Source organism: Solanum stenotomum, chromosome 8 (assembly GCF_019186545.1).
Source record: "Solanum stenotomum isolate F172 chromosome 8, ASM1918654v1, whole genome shotgun sequence".
Classification (NCBI taxonomy): Eukaryota; Viridiplantae; Streptophyta; class Magnoliopsida; order Solanales; family Solanaceae; genus Solanum; species Solanum stenotomum.
This window is the reverse complement of record NC_064289.1, coordinates 8,220,683-8,243,433: the sequence shown is the minus strand read 5'-3', so window position 1 is coordinate 8,243,433 and position 22,751 is coordinate 8,220,683. Positions and strand designations below refer to the sequence as shown.

The following is a 22,751-nucleotide window of genomic DNA, read 5'->3' as shown; positions in this document are numbered from 1 at the left end:
ATTGTGAAGCATGTCAAATGTGAAGTTTGTCGTTGTGGATCGGGGAAGAAAATTCTGCCAGAATACTCTTCTGTTTCAGACATGGATATAATCGATTCTCCGAATAAGCTTGCACGTCGTCGTCATAGCAAGAAGAAGATCAAGAAATTGCTTATGTTCAAGAATTGAATGTTGATATTTTTGATGAAAAAAAATTGTTGTCTTATTGATATGAATACCTTAAATTATTGTTGCATTGATTTTTTATTTTTTTTTGAAGTAGCAATATAATGAATTAGAACAAATTATGATTGGAAAGATTTGAATTTGATGGTGAAATGGTTGAATTTCTTTTGGTATTATATTTGATATGAATTTGATTAGATCCGGTCACTTTATTATGTTGGAATTAATTATCAAAAAGTTTAAGAATATTGGTAGATCAATTTTGTTATAAAGTTTAGAAAATATATATATAAAGGATTTTTAATAGGGGAAAAATGATTTGTCAAGAATGGGATTCGAACCCATGCCCTTTCGGACCAGTACCTGAAACTGGCGCCTTAGACCAACTCGGCCATCTTGACATTATTGTTATATTTATACCATATAATAATATAAACGCTTTTATGTATTGATTCTTATGAAAAAAATCTATTTTTCTTAAATATTTTGATTTTTGAAATATGCTAATATTTTGACTGAGTGGATATCTCCCTATTTCATGCTGAAGCTTTGCCACAATTAAGTGTTAATATATATACGAGACGATATGTTAATAACAAAAATATTAGCAATCTGAAAATATAATGGGGAGTAATTTCAAATTAATTCCGTTAAAAAGAAGGTAAATTTGGACGTATTCTAGCTTTATTCAAAATGATATAAATACAAAATTGATTATGGTGATTACTTAAAACCCATATACTAGAAGTGAAAAACATTTTTAGTTCTCTTATATTAGAATTTATTAGATAGGAAACGGCACTTTTAGTCCCTGTGTTAAGGCTATATTCTTATTTTAGTCCTTGTGTTATCTACCTTAGCACTATTAACCTTCAATTATATCAAGTGAGTGATTTTAATCCCTCAACTAACAGATCCAAAAAATTAACAGAGAGTTCACTGCTAAAAGGGGCAATTTGGGTATTTAAAAGTTATTGCTTGAGAGATAGAAAACTTTTTAAAAAATTCCCTGCATAACCTAGTTCTACACAACGAAGAAGTCTCGATCTATTTGGTGTGGATGTGCCATGGAATTGCATTCTAAAAGTTGGTTGCAATCCACTCCATCAATTACCTTATAGTAGCTCCAAGCCTCCTATATATCCAGATGGAGCTCTAAAAGATAGGGACGATCACTGCAAAAAGTCACTTTGGCAGATGACAAATAAAAAGTTATTGTAGAAAGGTAACAAGCAAATGTTTTCTTGCTCAATTGGATATGTTGTAAAAATCTGCTTGCAAGTGGTTCAAATCCACTCTCTGCCAATGCTTTGGCAGTCAATTACACAAATGTAAGATTATGAAATTCATTAGTAATAATTTTTTAAGGCTTGTTTTAAACTGCAAGTCTCAATCAAATGATTAAAACGAAAAAATAGCTTTGAAAACTACACATATATCTTGCCATTTGGACATGGAAAGTAGTGATCGGGAGATCAATTCATTTAGTGGATTAAAAAGGGATGATAAATTTACTTTCTTTGAATTATTTTAGTAACTTAGAAATGGCCAAAAGTTGCAGCAATATAATTGAACAGCATGCTTCAATAAAAAAAAATCTTCATTTATGAATAGAAAAACCTAGCTCAAAATTATGAAAAATCGAGAAGAGACAACGAGAGTTAAATAAATAAGAGCAGCAACATACCAAGAATCACAAATACATTGTTAATGTTTCAGTAGATCCAGGTGAATTTTGTCCAAATGTAGCTTAGATGACTTCAAGTTCGTCGAACAAAGAGAGAAATCTTATGCCTATATGGTGCGTTTTGTTCAGATGTAGCTCAAATGAGCTATCGTTCGTCGGTGTGAGGGAGTGAGGGTCAATGCCTATCAAGTTAGTTTTTTTGAAAATGTGCTCAGATCGATGAGCTTGTTCTTCAAGATAGAGACAGGGAAGACTTGAGCTTGTTCTTTAAAGAGAGAGAATTAAAATGAAATACCCAAATTGTCCCTTTTATCAGTGAACTTTCTGTTGATTTTTTTGGATCTGGTAGTTTAAGGATTAAAATCACTCACTTGATAGAATTGAAGGTTAATAGTGCTAAGTTAGATAGCACAAGGACTAAAATAAGAATATAGCCTTAACACAGGGATTAAAAGTGCCGTTTTCCCTATTAGATAAGAAAAATCAGCAGATTAAAGTCAAGATATATGACGTCAACATGGAACTAATTTAGGCAATTACGAAGGTTAAAATTCATTGATAATATAAAAATTCATTACATAATTATTTACTTGAACTTTAATTTGTTATTAAACATCCTGTGGAATCTCCCCCTGGAGATGTTAAAAGTATGAGGTGCACCTTTTCCCTAGTTGACAAATCTATTGGCATTTGATGGCATAGGCCTACCACTCAAGGGTTCCTATAGTGGGTTGGTATAAGTAACAAAAGTTGGGTTTTTCTTACTTGGCTAATGCCCTTATTATATTGTGCCACCACCACCAAGATGTTGTTCACACTTGTCTTGATACTGTCCAAAAAATATATTTTAGCGATTATTAACACTCTTTATAAATGTTTCTAAAGTCAATAGCAAAATTGAATTCAATAACAATTAACTAATAGCGGTAAATGTTTTAGCACTCTTTGTTAGAGTAATATATATACTTATTATGCTAAAAGTTATTTTTGTTATAGTATGATAAAGTTTGATAGAAGCATGGTATAGTAACTTAAAAGTTGATGTAGGATTATCATATACTCAATTTGACTCATTGCTATGATGGCAATGATTTTGATGCTTGGAAAATCACACCTGAGAAGAATGAATCAATGATTTCAATCGTTAATTAATCTCTATGTTGATAAATTAATTTTACCTATTGATCTAAATTTTATATAGTTTTTGAATGTTTAAACTTTTATTTTAAGAAATATGCTAAATGTATTTAGCTTTGAGAATTAATTGGATTGATTTTTAAAAAGTAAAATATGACAAATATTTTTGAATCACAGAGTAGAACTAAATCCATGTGAGAGAAAGTAAAGAAATAAATAGAAATTTTCATTTTCTACTGTTTAACACTTCAATTTATGGTGAAAGATTACCAATAACATGTTATGAAATTAATTAATTAATGGAAACATTGATGCAAGAATATTGTGTACTAATAATTGCAATTATCATAACCGAAAGCAGGTTGCGCGTGGCGCATTTTTTAATAATTGCAATAATTAGAAAAGGCTTATATATATTATACTTTTTAAAGTAAATTATTTATTAGTAAATCTGTATGACGCAAAAATCGTCCCATATACGGTTTGGCTCCACCCCAGCAGTAAGAATACGGCATAATATTCAGTCTTTTTTGGTGTAAATATTTGTAGCGGTAAATTGAACATTCGTGTGAGATTAGTCTTCTCTTCTGAAATGATTGAATTCAATAGCTTTTGATCTATACTTGTATTTATTTTATTATATATGCAACAATCAATTTCAAAATTCAGTTACTACCTGATGTCGCTATTTTAGAATTTAAAACTCATAAAGTTTAAATACTAGCTCCGCCCTTTTGAATATGCATAGATAGAAAGTAGGTAATAAGCAGGGCAATATTTGGAGAAGCACCATGGTTGCACGCGTGTGTTGGTTGAAGCTGAGAATGAACCAGTGACTTTGGTTTTTGGATTTGGTGGGACACCATAATCTTAGTAATCATATATAGTTTGAGGTAATTAAACATCATGCTCAACTACTTCAACCAAAGCTTTTTCTTAAATACTCAAACGTATACCATTGAGTCGATCGAATATCTTTCAGAAACAATCTCTCTACTAACACACCATCCTCTCCAGACCCGACTTGTGGAATTACACTGTGTATGTTGTTGTGGTTGTTATACCAATACCTCCTCTATAAATTGAGCCAATGCTAAACCAACTGCAACTCATCCCAAATGTGCTCCATCAACGAACTCTTTCTCATTTACTAAGCAAACACTTGAGAATGAAGAGAGAATCAAAACTTGTGCTTGTGACAATGCTAGTGCTGATGCTTCTTGCTGAATCACACATCTCACTTGCTGCAACATGTAGCCCAGTTCAGCTGAGCCCTTGCCTAGGTGCTATCAGATCCTCATCACCACCATCTAAACTCTGCTGCAGCAAGATTAAGCAACAAAAGCCTTGTCTTTGCCAATACCTCAAGAACCCAACTCTTAAGAAGTATGTCAACTCTCCTGGTGCCAAGAAAGTCGCTCGCTCTTGCGGCGTTCCATACCCCAGGTGTTAGAAAAAAAACACTAAAATGATCATATACTATATATATTTCATGAATTAATTATCTATCAGCATTATATCTGTTTTATCTACTTTCTGCCAATTTTAGTACTCTCTGTGACTGACTCTGTTTGCACAAGTTTTATACTAGGTGTTCTACTACTATTTACATAAATAAAGTACTAAAAGTAGTACTAGTATTTATCTTATCTTGTCCCTGTAATCTTGGCTGCGATTTACTTGGAATGCAGATGTATTGAATATTACTAAGTTGAAAAACTTTTTAAATAGTACTCATATAGTATTCGATCATTGGATTGACAATGAGAATTATAATATCGGCATCGTGTTAGAAATTAAACGTAACATATATACTACTGAAAAAAACTAGGAACACATCATATTGGACTTGACTTCCAACTTTTTTTCTGCAAATTATACATATGAGCACTTTGAGATACCTAAAACCCATGTACATTAGGGGACTGGCGGCGTGCAGATCAACAAATCTCTCTGATCTCTGCTTGCCAATAGTCTATTCTTGTTCAAATTAAGGCCTCTTGGGCTAAAATGTGTAGTTAAATTGTCAGTTGCAGGTATCAATATCTTATATGCAAACAATGAGCCATATATGTATGTCAATCAACTATACCTTTACTACATTGGGCCTGTTTCTCTTTTAATTTAGGTTGATGCTCGATTCTTCCGAATAAAGATACAACAACATACCCATTGAAATCCCACAAAGTTAGGTTTGAAAAGGGTAGAATGTACGCAGACTTACTACTACCTCGTGGAGATAGACAAGTTGTTTCTGAAAGACCCTTAATTCAGGTAAGCAACTCTCATCTTGATACTTTGTAAAATGCACAAAGCCCAAATGCTCGAATATAAACTTCAAAACTACACATCAAGGTTTACACGTAACACATTAATTAATCTAAATAATTTTCAAAGGTTCCTTCAAAGGGGACTCAGTAGATGATTTGATAACGTGTCAACTATAAAACGGTAACTTACACATTCTTCAAAAGTGGAAGACTGGGACGAACTATAACTAATAGTATTGGTCGATGATGATTGTCACATATGTCAGTAATCATTAGTATAAATAATTATTGTGTTTATCAAAGATCTTTCCTTAAATTTTATTTAAATTTATAACCTTAGCCTCATATGCGATTTACGATGTTAAACAAACAATACTTCCCTCCCCTTTTGAATGAGAAACAAACCCCTTCGATCCAAAAGAATTGAAATCACTTAAATTTACAAAATGACATTACTCACCCTTGTTTATATAGACAATAAAAATAAATATTGTTGCCATACATGTTCACAAGAGTGGTGACGTTACGTTGAGTTTATCTTATAATATTCCCAGTGACTTAATTTACGACTGACACATATGAAATGAATGCAGTGTAGCATATATCACAAATATATTAAAGTATATTGTTCTTTTTGGTATCACATGACAACTGAAAAACTAACAAGTAAAAGTGATATGAAAATTTATTTTCAACATACAAACCGATCTGAACAAGTAAAAATTAAAATTTAGAAATGAAATATGATCGTATCAACTTATATTAATTATCTTATTAAGACTATGACTATCACTAAACAATTTCCAAAAAGAAACTGGAATTAATCAAACTTGATAATAAGAATTACAATAAAGGTTACTCCTTTACTTTATTATCAATCAAACTTGGAACGAAATGTTGATCAACTAAATAAGAAAAGTGAATGTAATATTTAAAATCAATCTGCCTTTTAATTTTTGACATTAATCTGTAGGTGAGAGGTAAATGAAATTGCTATGTTACAACATCAGATGCCTTTTTGGTGGTATTTGTATAAAATGAAATTACACCAATATATGTGAACATCTATTTTTAATATAATAAATAAATAAATAAATAAAATAGGCACATAAGCATAAGAGGAAAGCATTTTCATGGTTCATTTCTTACCACTGACACTAGAGGTGTACAAGTCAAATCACAAAGTCAAACTGAATCGATAAATCAAATCAAATAGAAAAAAAAATGATTTGTGGTTTGGTTTGGTTGGCCGGTTTGGCGGTTGAAAAAAAAACCGACCACTCTTTGTTTGATTTGATATTAAAAGAAAAAAAAGTCAAACAGAACCCAAACCAAACCGACATAATATATATATAATTTTGTTTTATTTATAGATAAAAAATATTATTTATAATCTACTTTGTTAATATATTTTTAGTAAGTTTATAGTTTTCAATGTTTATATATTTTATTTCAAATTTGGGCTTGGAAAATTTTGTAAATATTTTATTTATATATATAATTTTATTTTATTTATAGATAAAAAATATTATTTATAATTTACTTTGTTAATATACTTTTAGTTAGTTTATAGTTTTCAATGTTTATATATTTTATTTCAAATTTGGGCTTGTAAAATTTGTAAATATTTTATTTAGTATTTAGATCTGAAGTTACAATTATATTGTTATAGGTTTTCAAATTCAAAGTTAACAATTTACATAGAAAATATTTTGTTTTGTATTCAGTTTGCATGTAGCCTTTAATCTTATTAATTTAACATAATGAACGTTGATATTTCAAAAAAAATATTTTGTACTCTTGTGAATTTTACCGTCTTTTCAAAAATTTCTATTCATTTAACATTTTTTAAGTTTAGCTTATCACACATGTAAGTGAAAATATATTTGATCTCTTTTTCAAACACCGTATAGTTATAAAAAATGGAAAAAACCCGAAAGAATCGACTAAAGACGAAACCGAAATAACCGAATTTATGGTTTGATTTGGTTTTTAGATTTAATAAATCGACATAATTGGTTTAGTTTTTTTTTTTTAATGAAAAATCAAACCAAACCGACCTATGTACACCCCTAACTGGCACTGAGTCATCAATCAATTTTGATAGAAATTTACAAGTTAATAACTTAATATACATATATATTTATTTAATTTTTCTAGTAAAAATATAAAATTTATGGAAAAATTATTGTATTCATCCGAACCATGAACTGCACCGAGCTCCGCCCTGCACACAAGAATATTTAATTTCTTGATCAACAGCTCGGACAAATTTAGAAGCAAACCGCATGTGCCTAGTGAACTACCCAATTGTTTTTTTCTAACATTTTTATTATTATTATAAGGAATAAACTACAGAGTATTTTAGATTTGATCAACTGGGAGAGATAGTAGTGATAAATAAGTAATAAGGGCAATGCATTAATCTCACATAAAATGTTTTGATATTTTCGACCTCACATAAAATGTATACTTCCCTATTCTATGTAGTACAAATACAAAAGTAAGGTTGACTTACACACATTTCCCTTTTTTGGGTTATTATTTAGATTTTATCCTTATTTTTAAAAGGTTTACAAATATACCTTTAATTTAGTAAGAATTACTATGTTTTATATTTGGGTCTATCACTCTTCTATGTTTACTTATATATTTCTCAATTTTATTTGATAAAATATTATTGTCCATTTGTAATAACTTACCATAAGAATATTCAGTTTGCTTAAAGAAAATTTTTAAGTAGATGTCTAAAAAGGTCCTTAAATGCCAAATGGTAAGAGATTTTTTCTTTTTCTTAAAAAAATAATTATTTACTAAATAACTATTTCATAAAAGGACAATTGCTAAAAATTTCGCCAAAAATAATAAGTGTTACGGTGGAATAAATGAAATCTCTACGCCTAACAAGAGATTTTAGTTTCAAATCTTAAAAAATGAAAAGCAATTCTTGTAAAGAGTATTTCTTTAATAGGTTTTTATGTTAGTGAATCTTAGATTAAATGACCAAAAATAAAAAAAGATCATGACATGTTATTTAAATTTTTTTGTGTCTATGTAAACATAAATTTAAAAGGAAAAAGACATAAATTCACTTCCGAACTTGTTTCGAAAAGTCAGTTATACGCTTAAACTAATATGGTGACCTATTACACATCTCTGCTACTAAATAGTAAGTTTTGGATGAGTAATGGTGTGTAATACGTCATCAATGGTGATTGGGGGAAAATGCATAAATCCCATTAATAAATACAAAATATTAGCTCAATGATCCAAGGCATTCAAAATGTACCATGACATCCGAGATTTGATTCTTAAGAACTGCATCTTTTTTTACATCTACTTTAATCTTACCTTAATTTATTATTTAATCATATATAAATTAATATATACATCGTCTAGTAATCAATAAAATAGGGCTATATACGTATCAAATTTAAATTTCAATAGAAATAAAACACATGTAATATCTATTATATATTTAACTTTGATAGATTATTTTGATAGGTAAGTTACTCGAACATCAGGATTATAAAAAATAAAAATAAAAATAAAATGAAATGATACATAAAATTAGAGGATAAAAAATACTAGTAGTAGTTTCAAAATTAATCTCGCCGGCGGTAACTCTAAAATTCCCAAAATGGAGCAATATAAAACCTGAACCGTAAGTACTTGTCATGTTTTGTTGTTGTTTTTTCTTTTCATAGGATATTCCGAGTAATAAGTCAAAACGCTGTCACCAAAATTCTTCTTCTCCTCTCTCTCTCTCTCTCTCTTTCTTGATCCAGAAATTTTTCACCCATTTCGTTGTTTTAAACAATTAACCATTTATCTGCCACTAAAATCAACAACATTTTGAGGTAATACCCATTCCCATTTTCTCGAATTCTTGATTCTTATATATTGTGTTATGAATTCTCAGTTGTTTTTATTTTCAAGATTCATTTTTTATGCGCCTCTTACTGTTTGATTATATAAATTCTTAGGATTCTGATTCAAAAACGGTTTTTCCCCATTATATAGTGTTTTTTTTTAATAATGTTGAATCTTTTTCACCTAATGGGTTGGTAAATTTGAAGTTTGTTGTGTATATTAACATCAAGAATGAAATGGGGCAAAGGGATTAACCATTTTCTTGATGCTATTGAAGCTAAGGGATCAAATTTAATGGTTAATGGTGTTTCTTTTAAAAAAAATTGTAGTGAGCATAGAAAGTGGGGCCAGAGATGTCTGGAAATGAATCACCAGAATTAGGGCAGGCTGATGCTGATCGATCAGTTAGGCAAGTTTGTGCAAATGGGATTTGCATGCAAACAAATGTTGTTGAAGCAAAGCTTGATGAGGGAAACATTCAAGAGGCTGAATCTGCATTGCGTGAAGGTTTGTCCCTCAATTTTGAGGTGAGTGGTTGCCAAAGTTTATGTTTGTTCTTTGCATTCCTATTGAATTTTCATTTATGCAGCTATGAAGCTTAGAGCTTATACAAACTCATAGTGATAAGTAAAGAAGTAAAAGTTAGGATAGAATGCTCTCTTTTATTAAATTCATGATTGCCGGCAGAATTCTTTTTTTGGTGGCTTAAATACTTGAAGGAATCCATTGATGATGAGTTTGAGATTCTATCACTTTAATCCTTTGGCTTCAAATGACAGATTCTTGAAAATACCCATATATCTGGTCCTGTCTGTTCTCATATGTTGTATGATTTCCATCTATTATAGGCATAATGCATTACTAAAAGTTTCTGTGAGTTGTGAGCTTTCTGATCTGTTGTCTTGTAGTGATGCTTTTATATTTCTGGTGAAAGTTTATGTTCAACAACTATGCTGTATTATAGGATTTACAAACTTCAATTGAATAAGCTGAACTGGTATTGGTTTCTAGTCTAGAAAAAGAAACCAAGGAAGTGGAGTAAACCTTCTTTTGTTTTGACAGGATTTTATGTATGTTTATACTTTGGATTTTGGTTTAATTTGCATGTAAATTCGAACACTAGTCAATGAATGTATTTTATCTTATTTCCCTGAAAGCTCTTTAAGTTGTAATAGTTTTTAAATGTCTGTTTCTTCTTCCTTTATCAGTTTATCCCTTCCGCTCTTGATTTTCATCAACATAAACTTAAACATCTGAAGGTATGTGTTTGCTGATGGATTATAATTTTGATCGCAGGAAGCACGAGCTCTTCTTGGAAGATTGGAATATCAAAGAGGAAATGTGGAAGGTGCTCTTAGGGTGTTTGATGGTATTGATCTCCAAGCAGCCATACAAAGGATGCAGCCTTCTGTTACTGAGAAACAACCTTCTAAAAAGGGCCGCACTAAAAGCATTGAGTCTGTGCCAGGTGTCTCACAGCATGCTGCTGGTCTGGTCCTTGAGGCCATATATTTGAAAGCGAAGTCCCTGCAAAAGCTTGGGAAACTGACTGGTAGAAGGCACTTTCAATAGTTTTTATAAAGTAATGAAAAATTTGGTATTTCTTTGATTTGATCATTTACAGATGTTTCTTTAATTGGGAATTTGTAGATGCTGCTCGTGAATGTCTAAGTGTGCTTGATGCCGTAGAGAAGATATTCGATAGTGGCATACCTGATGTACTGGTGGAGAATAAGCTGCAAGAAACTGTGAGCCATGCTGTTGAGCTCCTTCCAGAGCTATGGAAGCAAGCTGGTTCCTATTCTGAAGCAATGTCTGCCTATCGTCGTGCCCTCTTAAGCCAATGGAATCTCGATAATGACTGCTGTGCCAGGATTCAAAAAGCTTTTGCTGTGTTTCTGCTTTATAGTGGGGTTGAGGTTTGCCCACCAAGCTTAGCTGTGCAAATTGACGGTTCTTATGTACCTAGGAACAATTTAGAAGAAGCAATACTGCTGTTAATGATTCTGATGAGAAAAGTTTACCTTGGTAAGATCAAATGGGACCCTTCAGTTTTAGAGCACCTTACATTTGCTCTGTCTGTATGCGGCCAAACCTCTGTTTTAGCTAAGCAACTTGAAGAAGTAATGCCAGGGGTACTTAACCGGATTGATCGTTGGCGATCTTTAGCACTTTGTTATTTTGCGGCTGGACAGAACAAAAATGCCTTAAGTCTGCTGCGGAAGTCTCTGCATAAACATGAAGAGCCAGATGACGTTCTCTCATTGGTGTTGGCTTCTAAAATTTGTTCTGAGGATGTCTTTCTTGCAGCTGAGGGAGTGAAGTATGCACAGAGGGCGATAACTAATGCAGAGGGTTCAAATGAACACTTGAAAGGTGTTGGTCTCCGCATGTTAGGTCTTTGTTTGGGCAAGCAGGCGAAAGTTGCAACCTCCGACTTTGAGAGATCACAACTTCAATCTGAGGCTCTAAAATCTTTAGATGGTGCAATGGCTTTAGAGCATGAAAATTCAGATTTGATGTTTGAGTTAGGCGTTCAATATGCAGAGCACCGTAATCTGGATGCAGCTTTGCAATATGCGAGAAAGTATGTTGATGCAACAGGAGGATCTACTCTAAGAGGTTGGAGACTGCTTGCTTTAGTTCTTTCTGCTCAACATCGCTATTCGGAGGCTGAAGTAGTTACTGATGCGGCTTTTGATGAGACTACAAAGTGGGATCAAGGACCTTTGCTAAGAATGAAAGCTAAGCTTAAAACATCCCAGTCACGGTACATCGACGCTGTTGAACCTTATCGTCATCTCCTTTCATTGGTTCAAGCTCAAAGAAAATCTTTTGGACCATTCAGAAATGCGCCTCAGGTTAGATTGTATATCTAGTTACTTTAGTGGAAACATATGTGTCTTAGATTTTCCTTTTCACTTCCCACCTCTTTGTGCCCCTAGTTGTCTGCTTTGGAACTGAGAACTGGGATAGAAGTAACCACTTCTCAATGAGATTCCGATTGTGAATTCAATAGCTTCAACTTCAAAACCAATTCTTGACTCCACCTCCACTCCTCCAGTCTCCCCAAAATTAAAGAACTCATTAAAGCATTTACTTGGTCCTGACTTTCTTGTTAGCCAGAACCCAGAAGCAGCACAATTCTGTCATACAAAAAAAAGTTATCACCAAATCAATAAAATCTTTTCAAACCAAAGATTGTCTCCTCCCTTCTATGCCATATGTGACCACTAGCTGCCACCCACTACTGGTTTCTCCATTGGGATTACTTTCACTCGGCACTAGAAGTGTTTCATCAGTATGACAACCTTGAAAAGTCATTAATGACCACAGTTACCAACAACACTGGCTCGTAAGTCATATTCCAGTTTCAGCCACCTTAGCAGACATCATCAGAACCATTAACAGAGGGTTAAAATCCATGAAAAACCAGTACTGAGACCATCTTCCAATGCTAAACTTGTCTAATGGTTGTCATCGTATCCACTATGATCTTTTCCACCATGACATGATTTTCTCATGAACATCCTTTAGCTTTTCTTGGCGTAAAGACTAATTGTTTTTTTGCGATCCAACATCATTACACACTAGAATCCACCGTCTCTTGTTAGATTAACATGCTACAGATAGATGAGTGTTACCATTTACCATTAAATTGGTTGAACATTTGTAAATTATGACTTTGATGTTCATGTCTGCAGTAAAAAGGTCGTTGTATTTGGGTCTATTAAGGTGCATGTTGGTACTGTGGTTTGAGACTTTTGAGTGATTTTTTTGTAATGAGTGGTGGAAAGGGAAAAAGGAGGGGTGAATGGAACTAATGTATGAAAGAATGAATGGGCTCGTCTGCCCAATTCCTTGCTTTATAGATACTATGTATTTCAGTACACTTAATTTCAGTTCCATCATGATTTCCTTATGTTATCAAAAAATGAGATTGAATATGTGCAGATTCCTTTCTAATATTTATTCTAATGGTCTTACAAATGAAGAGAAAAATACATATTCCAGTATAAAACCCGTTTATGTTTGCCTGTCGTAATTCTGTAACCCACTTTGGTGCCTTACCACTGAAAACTTTTTAGCTTCAATCGTGAAACAACAGAATATGCTTTGCCATTCATACAATGCTTCTAGTTCTGACTTCATTGAATTATTTTCTTTTTGTATTTGTCTATTACAGGTGGAGGAAGATAAGGTAAATGAATATGAAGTTTGGCATGGACTGGCAGACTTGTACTCTAGCCTTTCACATTTTAAGGATGCAGAGACATGTTTGGAGAAAGCTAGAGGTCTTATCGAGTACTCAGCAGACACTTTGTATACAGAAGGCAAGATTATTAACTTAACTCACAATGACTGATCCAACTTTTGTTTTTTAAAAAAAATTATTGACTTTCTTCCCTTGTTTTCTTTACTCGATATTAAATTTAGAGTAAGTAAGAGTAGGTGAGTTGCAACTAAAGACTGAAAACAGTGGTTGTTTACAGGACTTGGAAAATTACCTCATCAATGCAAATCTGCTCATCTTTGGTGGGTTCAGATAAAGTATAGAATTGCTCGTATACATTTGAATTAAAATGTAGCTTTTTCTTTCTTTGCACCTTATATGATCTGGGAGATAACCTGTTAGACTGGGAACTTCAGACTTCCATATGTTTTTAAGACTATGTTTCTTGTGAGATACAGAGATCTACATAACATTAGATTCCTTATTTAGTCATGGAAAGTAGTGTAAATATTTATATAATTGTATTTTTAGTTATAGTAGTAGTAATAGCAGGAGGGTTCAGATAGTGCATGGTGCTTCTCTACTTTGTACCTTGTGAAGTTCGAGCATGTTTGTCTTCCTCCTCCTTTAGCATCTGCGTCCCATCAATGTTTTTGTAGCTGGTATCTGGAATTTTCTGAATTACTAGTTTTGATGCACACTTGATCCTAATACAAGAGTTCCAAAGAGATATAAAATCTTAAGGGTTTGAAACACAGGAAAGATTATAGGTACTTTTACATTTAGTTCTTCTGCCTTTTTTGGGAAGCAAAGATTCATATAGGTTGATACCAACTAACTAGTAAATAGGATTAAGGCTTAGTCGTGTTTGTACACTTACACTAGGTCTGTTATTTACCAAAGTAGTCAAAATTTAAAAACCCAAAGAAAGTGCAAAGCTTAATTAAAGTGTGGGCTTTAGCAAAGAAAACCGCCAATGAAGAATAAATTAAAAAATGGAAATGTAATGCAAGAAAAATTAACTATAGACACAAACAACAATTGACAAAAGATATGTTGTTTCTTCCTTAAAGACAGAAAGTATTGGTGAAGGTGCACTTGCGTTACCGTCTTGACGCCTGTACTAAAGCAACAATTATCGAGTTGAAGTGCACAAAGGGCCTTTACCAAGCTATTAACAAAACCGGTATTTATAAGAAGTCTTTTTAGTTTGTTTAAAGATTTAATATGTCCACAAAAATGTAGAGAATCTCTACTTAGCAAACCTTTTATAGTATTGGAATGAGATAAATATTGAGAATTCAGTTAACCGACCCCACTATTTTGGAATTTAGACAGTTGTTATATATAGTTGTGTTGATTCTTCTTTCTTGGGAAAGGGTGTAGAACTTCACAAACTATGGTATCAATGAAGTTGCTGAAAATTTGAGTAAATGTTGCTATAAGCAAAATCTTAATTAGTTTTCTTTTAAAGACTGAACCTGGTGTATGGCATCCATATTCCATTGTGCCATCAAAGTTTTGCAAAGAGTAAGAATCCGCTGGAACTGAAGTTTGAAAACAAGGAGGGTGAAGAAACTTTTGTTTTTAATAGACTTTTTAGCTTACTTGTAGTTGTGTTTCTCATTTCTAGGAAAATGATGACAATTTTTCTGGTTTTCAGACGTCATTGTCAGCAAAGAGCTGACATTTAAAAGAGAGCTAATTTCGCCAAACAAATTCCTCTGTATTGTGGTTATGGTGGATAGATTGTAACTATTGGACCAGTAGTCTAGTACTGATAAAAAATTACCTACATAAGAGGTGTGATAGCGCTGCTTGCATGTACAATAGTTTTTGTCATTGAAACCTAAGAGCTTCCTTCTTAATGGGAGAGAATAAGATAAGTAGGATATTACTTCTGCTGATTTTTCTATGTCAATCTGTTTCAGGAATGATGTTTGAAAGACAGGGAGAAAATGACAAAGCGTTGTCTGCTTATATTAATGCACTATTAGTAGAGCCTAATCATGTGCAGTGTAAGATCTTGCTTGGTTCTTTATTGACTAAAATGAACCCGGGGATGTTGCCATTGGCAAAAGCATTACTCTCAGATGCATTGAGGATTGAACCTACCAATCGTGTAGCTTGGTACCACTTGGGATTGGTTCATAGAGACGATGGACGGGTAGCTGATGCTGCTGATTGTTTCCAGGCAGCTTCCATGCTTGAAGAGTCCGATCCCATCGAAAAGTTTAGTTCCATCCTTTGAAGTTTTCCAGCCATCTACAAGTCAAATCTTATTCTTTTATTCTTTATTTATACAGGATTTGGGCACAATGTCCAAAATTATGCTTAGATGACTTATTTGGTAGGTTTTTTTGGAATATTTTCTTGTTCAGTGTTTTAAGAATTGTAGATTAATTGTACTATATACCTTCATTTTCACTTTCATGGGAAATAGAACAATTTGTCCAATTGGGATGTGATCATTCATATGCATCAACAAAGGTCTTAACAGTTTCATTTTAGGCACATTCTTGCTCTAGTGAAAACTGTATTTACACAGCCACGCCCCCCCCCCCCCCCCCCCCCCCTACAGGAATTCAACCTTTTCAGGGTTGAAGGTGTTAGAGAGCTACTAAAAATAATCTGGATCTGCTNNCCCCCCCCCCCTACAGGAATTCAACCTTTTCAGGGTCGTCGTTGAGGTTAACAATTCAGTCCTCTATGGTTGAACTTTCCTCTGTGTACATGATTCTGCTGAAACCATTTATCAACAATTGTCCATATAGTGGGTTTCCCAGTCAACTAAGCAGATTTATGTTACTTAAAGTTGCATTGTAATGGAGTACTTTAAGCGTTGTGCTCAAAACTGTAAAACTTACTGGATTGACTTATTGTTTCTTGTATGATGTACATTTTAATCAAAATCCATTTCCTACACCAATTGCATATTTCACAATTGTTTGCATCCATCCTTAAGTCCTGTCATTCCCTCCGCACTCTGCACAAAAGAAACTAAATTTTCGTTTGATATATTGCTATTCTAGTCGAGGAATCGTCAAGAACTAAGGTCATTTGATTTAGCAGAAAACAAAACTGGAATCGTTCCATGATAGGGTATCTCAAATTCTCAATAGAGTACAATGTAATTTGAGAAGAAGAGAATATGTATTAACCAATTTCTGATGGCACTGTTCCTTAAGAGGAAGACAAAAGTAGAAAAGGAAACTCAGAGAGGCATACTCAGGAGATAGTACTATGATAAAGTTGAACCTTCATGTGTGTTCAACCTTCAAAAATTGTTTGATTGATTCACTTAAGGACATCTGGAAAGTAATAGTTGTTTGTTCCTGAACAAGAAAACCAACATTACCAATACAATCTCACAAGATGGGTCTAGGAATAATGCAACCTTACCCCTACCTTGTGAACATGGTAAATGGGTTGCATACAATAGGCATTATAGTGGACTGTAAACCAAGTAGGCATCCTTTTGACAGGGGCTGGAATATATTTATCACAAGGGATACCAGTATATAGTGCGAACAACACAACTAACAATATCTTTTGTTCTGCCTTTGCTGATCTTGCAATCAGTAATCAGACAAAAAACTTTCACCAGGAACACAAGTTTGATGATCTTTTTGGTAACAAATAACCAGAATGGGTTGATAAATCAATCTTGTGCAGACATCTCAAAAGCAAACACCAAATAGACATTGACAGTTACCTAAATAGAGGAGGGGGAGGGAGCGAAAGAGAGAGAGAAAATGAAACCAAGTTTCAATAAACAAACTCGAAATCTATGACATAGCAACATGGTTTTAACTTAAAATTGATAGGAATTTCACACAGTTCCCTGCATTCTAAAACAAAATGTAACTGCCAAAATTTCAAAGGAGGAACCGCTAATGTGTAGTTTCACATCAAATAGACGAGGACATGCATTACATTAACTTAAGCCTCAGTGATGGGGTACTCAAACACCACATCTTTGCCTGAAAGCTTTCTGTAAACTGCTGAAAAGGTCTCCAACTTATACTCTGTGTTGTTTCGTTCCTTGGGGTCCAAGTACACCTATACCCAAAAAAGAAATAAGAAACAAGTCAGGAAAACAAGAATAGAGCTTGCTGCACTTTTAAAGGTAAAGATAACACAAGTTCTCACTTTAAAATGATATAATAAAGAAATCCACACAGTTATTAGTTCTGACATTTGTGAAAAATGTACAAGCAGTACTATTATTTCACCCTAAAGACTATTCCACTTGATTGCAGCAGTAAACATTTAAGCAGGAAGATACAGAGAACTATGGTGCATCACAACGTTACCTTCATTATCTTGGAGCCATCAACGCGATACCTAGTACGCTTCCCAACAATCTCCGCAGGGACAACCAAGTCCTCCAATATGGCATCATGAACAGATGTAAGAGTTCTGGTGCGGGGTCGTTGAGCAGCTGAACCTCTCTTAGGAGGTCTCACTATCCTCCTGGTGGCAATAAAGATCACATCCTACAAAAATCAAAATTTAATCAAAGGCAAGGAAGTCCCCACACTACATGGTAAAACAAAACAAGAATAGTTACCCCAACAAATTAATGCAAATACAATGTAACATTTAAAGCTTCAGAATAGGAAACATTTGCCCTCATTGTTTTCCTAACAAAGGGGAGGCCATCTAATCAAATATTTACTCTATTAAGTACTACATATTAAAACATTGAACAGGTAATTGGGGCCTACAAGCAATGCAAATAATATACAGTAAATATGAACAAGGCCTGGAATATTTTTGCCATGATTACATGACCAGCTGAATACGATTAGGAAGGTTGGGCTCCATTAAGACTATTTAGAAAATTATGATGCTATTATCAGAATAGCACCACAGATATAATTCAAAAAAGGAGGGGAAGCAAGAAATAGAAAAATATGTCAATACCACTATAGGACTAAACCAAAGTATGTGAATTCCAAAATACCAATACCAAAAGGTAATCTCAATTAGCCAAATTACAACTCAGGAAAACATTGTAGAAACCAAAAGTGCAGCGCCTTGAAGGAATCAATTCTTAAACTAATAATGAGAATTATGAAGAATGATTCTATTAGAGAACACCACAAACTTCAATAACCATGGATGAACTAATATAGTATGCATTTCAGATTAAATGATCGATACCAAATTCTTCGGAAATTCTCTAAGGCAATGTTAAAGACAAATTACAGAAACAATGTAATAGCTACCTTGCCACTGAATTTCTTCTCCAACTCCCTAACAAGGCGAACATGAACCTTGCGGAAAGCTTTCCTCAGTCTGTAGGGAACATGGATAACAACAGCCTTCCTGTTTCCTGACACATCAATTTGACTGCAATAGCCATGACACAGAGGTAGTTATTACAATGTGCGAAACACATACTACCTACAATACAGAATCGAAGCCATTAAATACAGTAAAACATAGAATACAGCACACATACGTTGCTGAATTGATGTATAGGTCCTTCAATTCACTTTTCAGCTCTTGGTTGGTGTTTTCCAAATCAAAGAAAGCCTGTTCAGAAACAATTTAATGCCTTCCTTTAAACATTTATCCAATGAACTATTCAGGTTTTAAATAACAAATGCCATCAAGTAAGAACAAAACATAACCTGTGCAACAGACACTTCAAACTCAGAAGGTTCAGCATCTTTATCTTTGTGAATCTTTTGCTTCGACGTGTACATCTTCACAGATCTGTTCACTGAACCAATCAAAACAGAAACTAAGGACAAGTCCAAATAAATAGCGTCAGCAAAAGACGGTCCAAATAAGCAAAGATTCACTTTTTCTGAATATACAACTCAACACAGCAAATATTTTTTTCTTAGTTCTACTATAAAACGGTATATCAATCATTCATAATCTACGTCTCAATTCCAAATAAATTGGTCCAGCTATATAAATCCTCATTTCAACCACATTTAATATCAACACAATGGTCTTTCCATTAAAAAAAAAAATCAACCCAATCGATAATCTCAAAAGGGGTTGAGGAAAAACGTCATCTTTCTTCGAAATCAACAAAAAAACCTCCCTTAATTTCATCTATTTCATGCTTTTACAAATAATCAATAACACAAAGCTAAAGAAATAGAACTAATCATTTTCTTCAAGCTAAGAGAAATAATGCTAAAAGATTGAATTTTGGCGTAAAACCTGAAGAGAAGAAAGTACCTGCTAGTGAGAGGCAACTACAGAGCTGGTGTTTGTGTGAGAGCCAAAAGCTTTGTTTGCGGAAGTAAGAAGAAAAGCTTTAGGGTTTTGAGGAGTATAAAAGATGAGGCAGTTGTACATTTTATAATGGGCTGGATTTAGTTGATTGAATAACGGCCCATTGGGTTTAAGAACTTGTGAAATGGTTACAATTTGCATGAATAGCCAGTTTTACATATGTTAAAAGTTTTAATATCATCATTTAAATTTTAGTCACTGTTTTAACAATTGTCAAGGGTGATGAGTGGAACTGATAGAAGTGTAATGTATGTGAAGAGATGATTAGTTTTATTGGCAGGATTAATTTTCAACAAAAATTGGAACCATTTTAAGTAATGAAGGTTTGGAATGCATACTTTTTTTGAAATAGAATAATTTAAGAGAATATTCAATTTTTAAACAAAATTAACATTGTGTCTAATTCACACAAGACAACGACAATTACAAGAAGTACGCATTTTAATCAATGATTGTCAACCATAAAGCAATTTCTTATCATCAATTATCTCTAAATCTATCGTTAAAGTTATGTTAATTTTAGACACTTATGTTATGTCTAGAGTTGAATTGACTTTGACAAGCAAAACGTCATATTCGGATATATGAAGTTTAAAAGTTTAACTTGTGAATTTCAACTTCAATCATGCGGGCATGTTTGAAGTGATTAATTAATTCTAATGCGACTTAGCATTACTGTTGAATATTTTGTAATTTTCAGTCATGTCTTGCATAACGTGTTCTTGGTTGATCCAATTTTCCCCATTGTAACTTGTAAATTTAGACGATTTGATATCATTGGTAATCTAAATGTATCATTAAAAATCATGTCAAGAATATATTTTTTTTCACTCGATATTTGCATTAAATTATATATTATGTACCATTGTGCATATCTATTGAGTTCAAGAAATCTTATATAACAAGCAACTAATATATTGAAATTTTGAAATATTCACCTTAAATCAAATAGAGAAAAAAAAATAGTAGAAGAAATGATACATATGTGACTACGAGAAAAAAGGAAAATTTAAACGCTAGAAGGAGGGGTTGAACCTCCGACCTTGTGGTTAACAGCCACACGCTCTAACCAACTGAGCTATTCCAGCATTGGCGTTATCATAATGAGGAAAGAATTACTTGTAGTTTATTAAGCCATTAGTTACAAAGGTTTCTATTTTGCTTATGCTTTCCTTTGATGAGGGGCAAATTGCTTGGTTTTGTGGTGTGTACTACTTATTCCTGTTATGAAAATAAAAATGACAGCTTCAACTTGACTCGAGATCAATATTTCTTACCACTTGCACTAATAGTCGCAATATTTTTTCACGATTGGGTTGGTGTGAGTGTATTACTTGTCTAGCCTGCATTTTGTGCGCATATCTCAATTTCCAATCTATATATATTATAAAGCTATATAAAAGAAAAGTGATGTGGTACCTCTCTTTGTCCAAGGATTCTATTTATCTTTTTTCTCATTTTTTTTATTTTTTATTTTATAATTATTATTGTACAAAAATGAATGTGTCAATTACTACTCCACTTATTCATATTATTTAATATAAAAACTTAATTGTCTTTATTTCCATTACTCCCATGACTTTTGATAATCATAAGTACTCTTAATTCATATTCACAGAGTCATATTGATGATATCTTTTGGTATTTCATATTATGTCCTATAAATAGAGGAATTAGAAATTTTTGATACAAATGAAATGATCAAATTTATATGTATAGTTGAGCTTAGGGATTAACTAGGCGAAACTTGCTCATCTTTTTTACCAAGAATCACAAATTTTATTGTAACTTAATAAAATAGCATTTTATAGCTTATATATTGCTTTCAGCTTTTTTACTTATATGAAATTTAATTGTTTTCTAGCATGTGTCTTTTTTTGATTGGGAAATATCATCTTCTCCATGATATTTGATAAACTGATCGAAGTTCAATCTGGCAATTTAGTGAGAAAATTTAAACAAGGTCCCACAAGAGTATTGGCGGAAAGGTATAATTATTTTTCTTTTTTATTTACATGCAAGTCGTATTTTTTATTACTTGAATTTTATTGTAAGAAATTGACAAGAGTTTTAAGTAATGCAAATTTTATATCAAAAGCTCAGTGTCAAATTGCTAAGTCGTTTTAAGTTTTTTTAAACGTTAAACTTAATGGTCTTTATTTTTATTACTCCCATAACTTTTTTATTATGATAACCTCTAAAATAATTAACAGTCATATTAATGATATTATTTGGTATTCTGGATTATATTGTAATCCTATAAATAGAGATATTATAAGCTTTTGTTAAAATGCACACATTGACATTTTAAGTTGTCATGTTTTTAGTGTTTATTGTGTTGATACTTTGATTCTTAAAAAATTATATTAAGACAATTGAATGGTGATTGCTGCTCATGGAAGTGTTTATTATGTTGATTCTTTTCTTACTATTTTTTTTTTCATCTTCTTATTATCAAAATAAAATAAAATAAAGGAGAACCATAACCACCCTTTACCTAAATGGAAGAAGCCCAAAAGTTGATAACTGGTCTGTCACGTCTTACTATGCATTAAACATCTCTGTAATAAATAATAATTAAATGAAATAAAAAAGTTACAAACAACCTATATATGTATATAAAAAATAAGTTAAGAAAAATGATTATTTGAGTAGGAAAATCAGAATGGTAGTAATACATTTGGAGGAATCAAATATGTCAATCAAGTGATGAAAAAGTTTTTGTATCTATTTCACTCAAAGTTTGCAAAGGGCTATGAAGTTCTTATGTAAATTAACAAGTATATTATCTTTATGTTTTTTTTTTCCATTTCGCTTGATATTATTTTCATTTTTTAAATTTATTATTATGTAACTTTTCTCTTTAATTAGGTGATGGATGTTTACATTCATACTCTTATTTGAATAGGGCGAAACGTCGCGGTGACTCGAAAAATAATCAATTAATTTAATGTTAAAAGAATTTTAAGAATAAACGAATTTTAAAGGAGTCGCTACCTAATTTTAGGAAAAACTAGGAAACCATTAAGTGATCTACGAAACCAAGATTCTAGGTAAGGGGTTTTCAAGTTATTTCGAAGGGAAGGTGTTAGACATCCTTCGAAATCCACAACTGTGGATC

At 32.5% G+C, this 22,751-nt stretch overlaps 3 protein-coding genes and 2 non-coding genes across 7 annotated transcripts; 2 read left to right on the top strand and 3 right to left on the bottom strand.

The window, feature by feature from the left end:
- Nucleotides 1-485: 485 nt before the first annotated feature.
- Nucleotides 486-566, bottom strand: TRNAL-CAG (transfer RNA leucine (anticodon CAG)). Its single transcript has one exon. It is a non-coding gene; the product is annotated as a tRNA-Leu (tRNA).
- A 3,519-nt stretch (nt 567-4,085) lies between these two features.
- LOC125874024 (non-specific lipid-transfer protein 2-like) lies at nt 4,086-4,708 on the top strand. The gene has a single exon (XM_049554831.1). It carries the CDS (start codon nt 4,158-4,160, stop codon nt 4,440-4,442), a length of 285 nt encoding a protein of 94 aa, XP_049410788.1. The 5' UTR covers nt 4,086-4,157; the 3' UTR covers nt 4,443-4,708.
- A 4,237-nt stretch (nt 4,709-8,945) lies between these two features.
- On the top strand, nt 8,946-15,854 carry LOC125874510 (protein NPG1). Its single transcript, XM_049555410.1, has 6 exons — nt 8,946-9,119; nt 9,462-9,659; nt 10,429-10,684; nt 10,783-11,993; nt 13,319-13,466; nt 15,298-15,854. Exons 2-6 carry the CDS (start codon nt 9,486-9,488, stop codon nt 15,615-15,617), a joined length of 2,109 nt encoding a protein of 702 aa, XP_049411367.1. The 5' UTR covers nt 8,946-9,119; nt 9,462-9,485; the 3' UTR covers nt 15,618-15,854.
- A 1,278-nt stretch (nt 15,855-17,132) lies between these two features.
- Nucleotides 17,133-19,672, bottom strand: LOC125873046 (40S ribosomal protein S7-1-like). 3 transcript variants are annotated; one of them, XM_049553899.1, is made up of 6 exons: nt 19,574-19,672; nt 19,009-19,093; nt 18,837-18,910; nt 18,601-18,724; nt 17,683-17,865; nt 17,133-17,428 (listed from the first exon to the last, which is right to left on the bottom strand). In XM_049553899.1, exons 2-6 carry the CDS (start codon nt 19,081-19,083, stop codon nt 17,309-17,311), a joined length of 576 nt encoding a protein of 191 aa, XP_049409856.1. In that variant the 5' UTR covers nt 19,084-19,093; nt 19,574-19,672; the 3' UTR covers nt 17,133-17,308. The 3 variants fall into 3 exon arrangements, with proteins under 3 accessions (XP_049409856.1, XP_049409854.1, XP_049409855.1); XM_049553897.1 differs by having other exon boundaries at nt 19,009-19,100; nt 19,574-19,666; XM_049553898.1 differs by having other exon boundaries at nt 19,009-19,121; nt 19,574-19,643.
- A 972-nt stretch (nt 19,673-20,644) lies between these two features.
- Nucleotides 20,645-20,718, bottom strand: TRNAN-GUU (transfer RNA asparagine (anticodon GUU)). The gene has a single exon. It is a non-coding gene; the product is annotated as a tRNA-Asn (tRNA).
- Nucleotides 20,719-22,751: the final 2,033 nt, after the last annotated feature.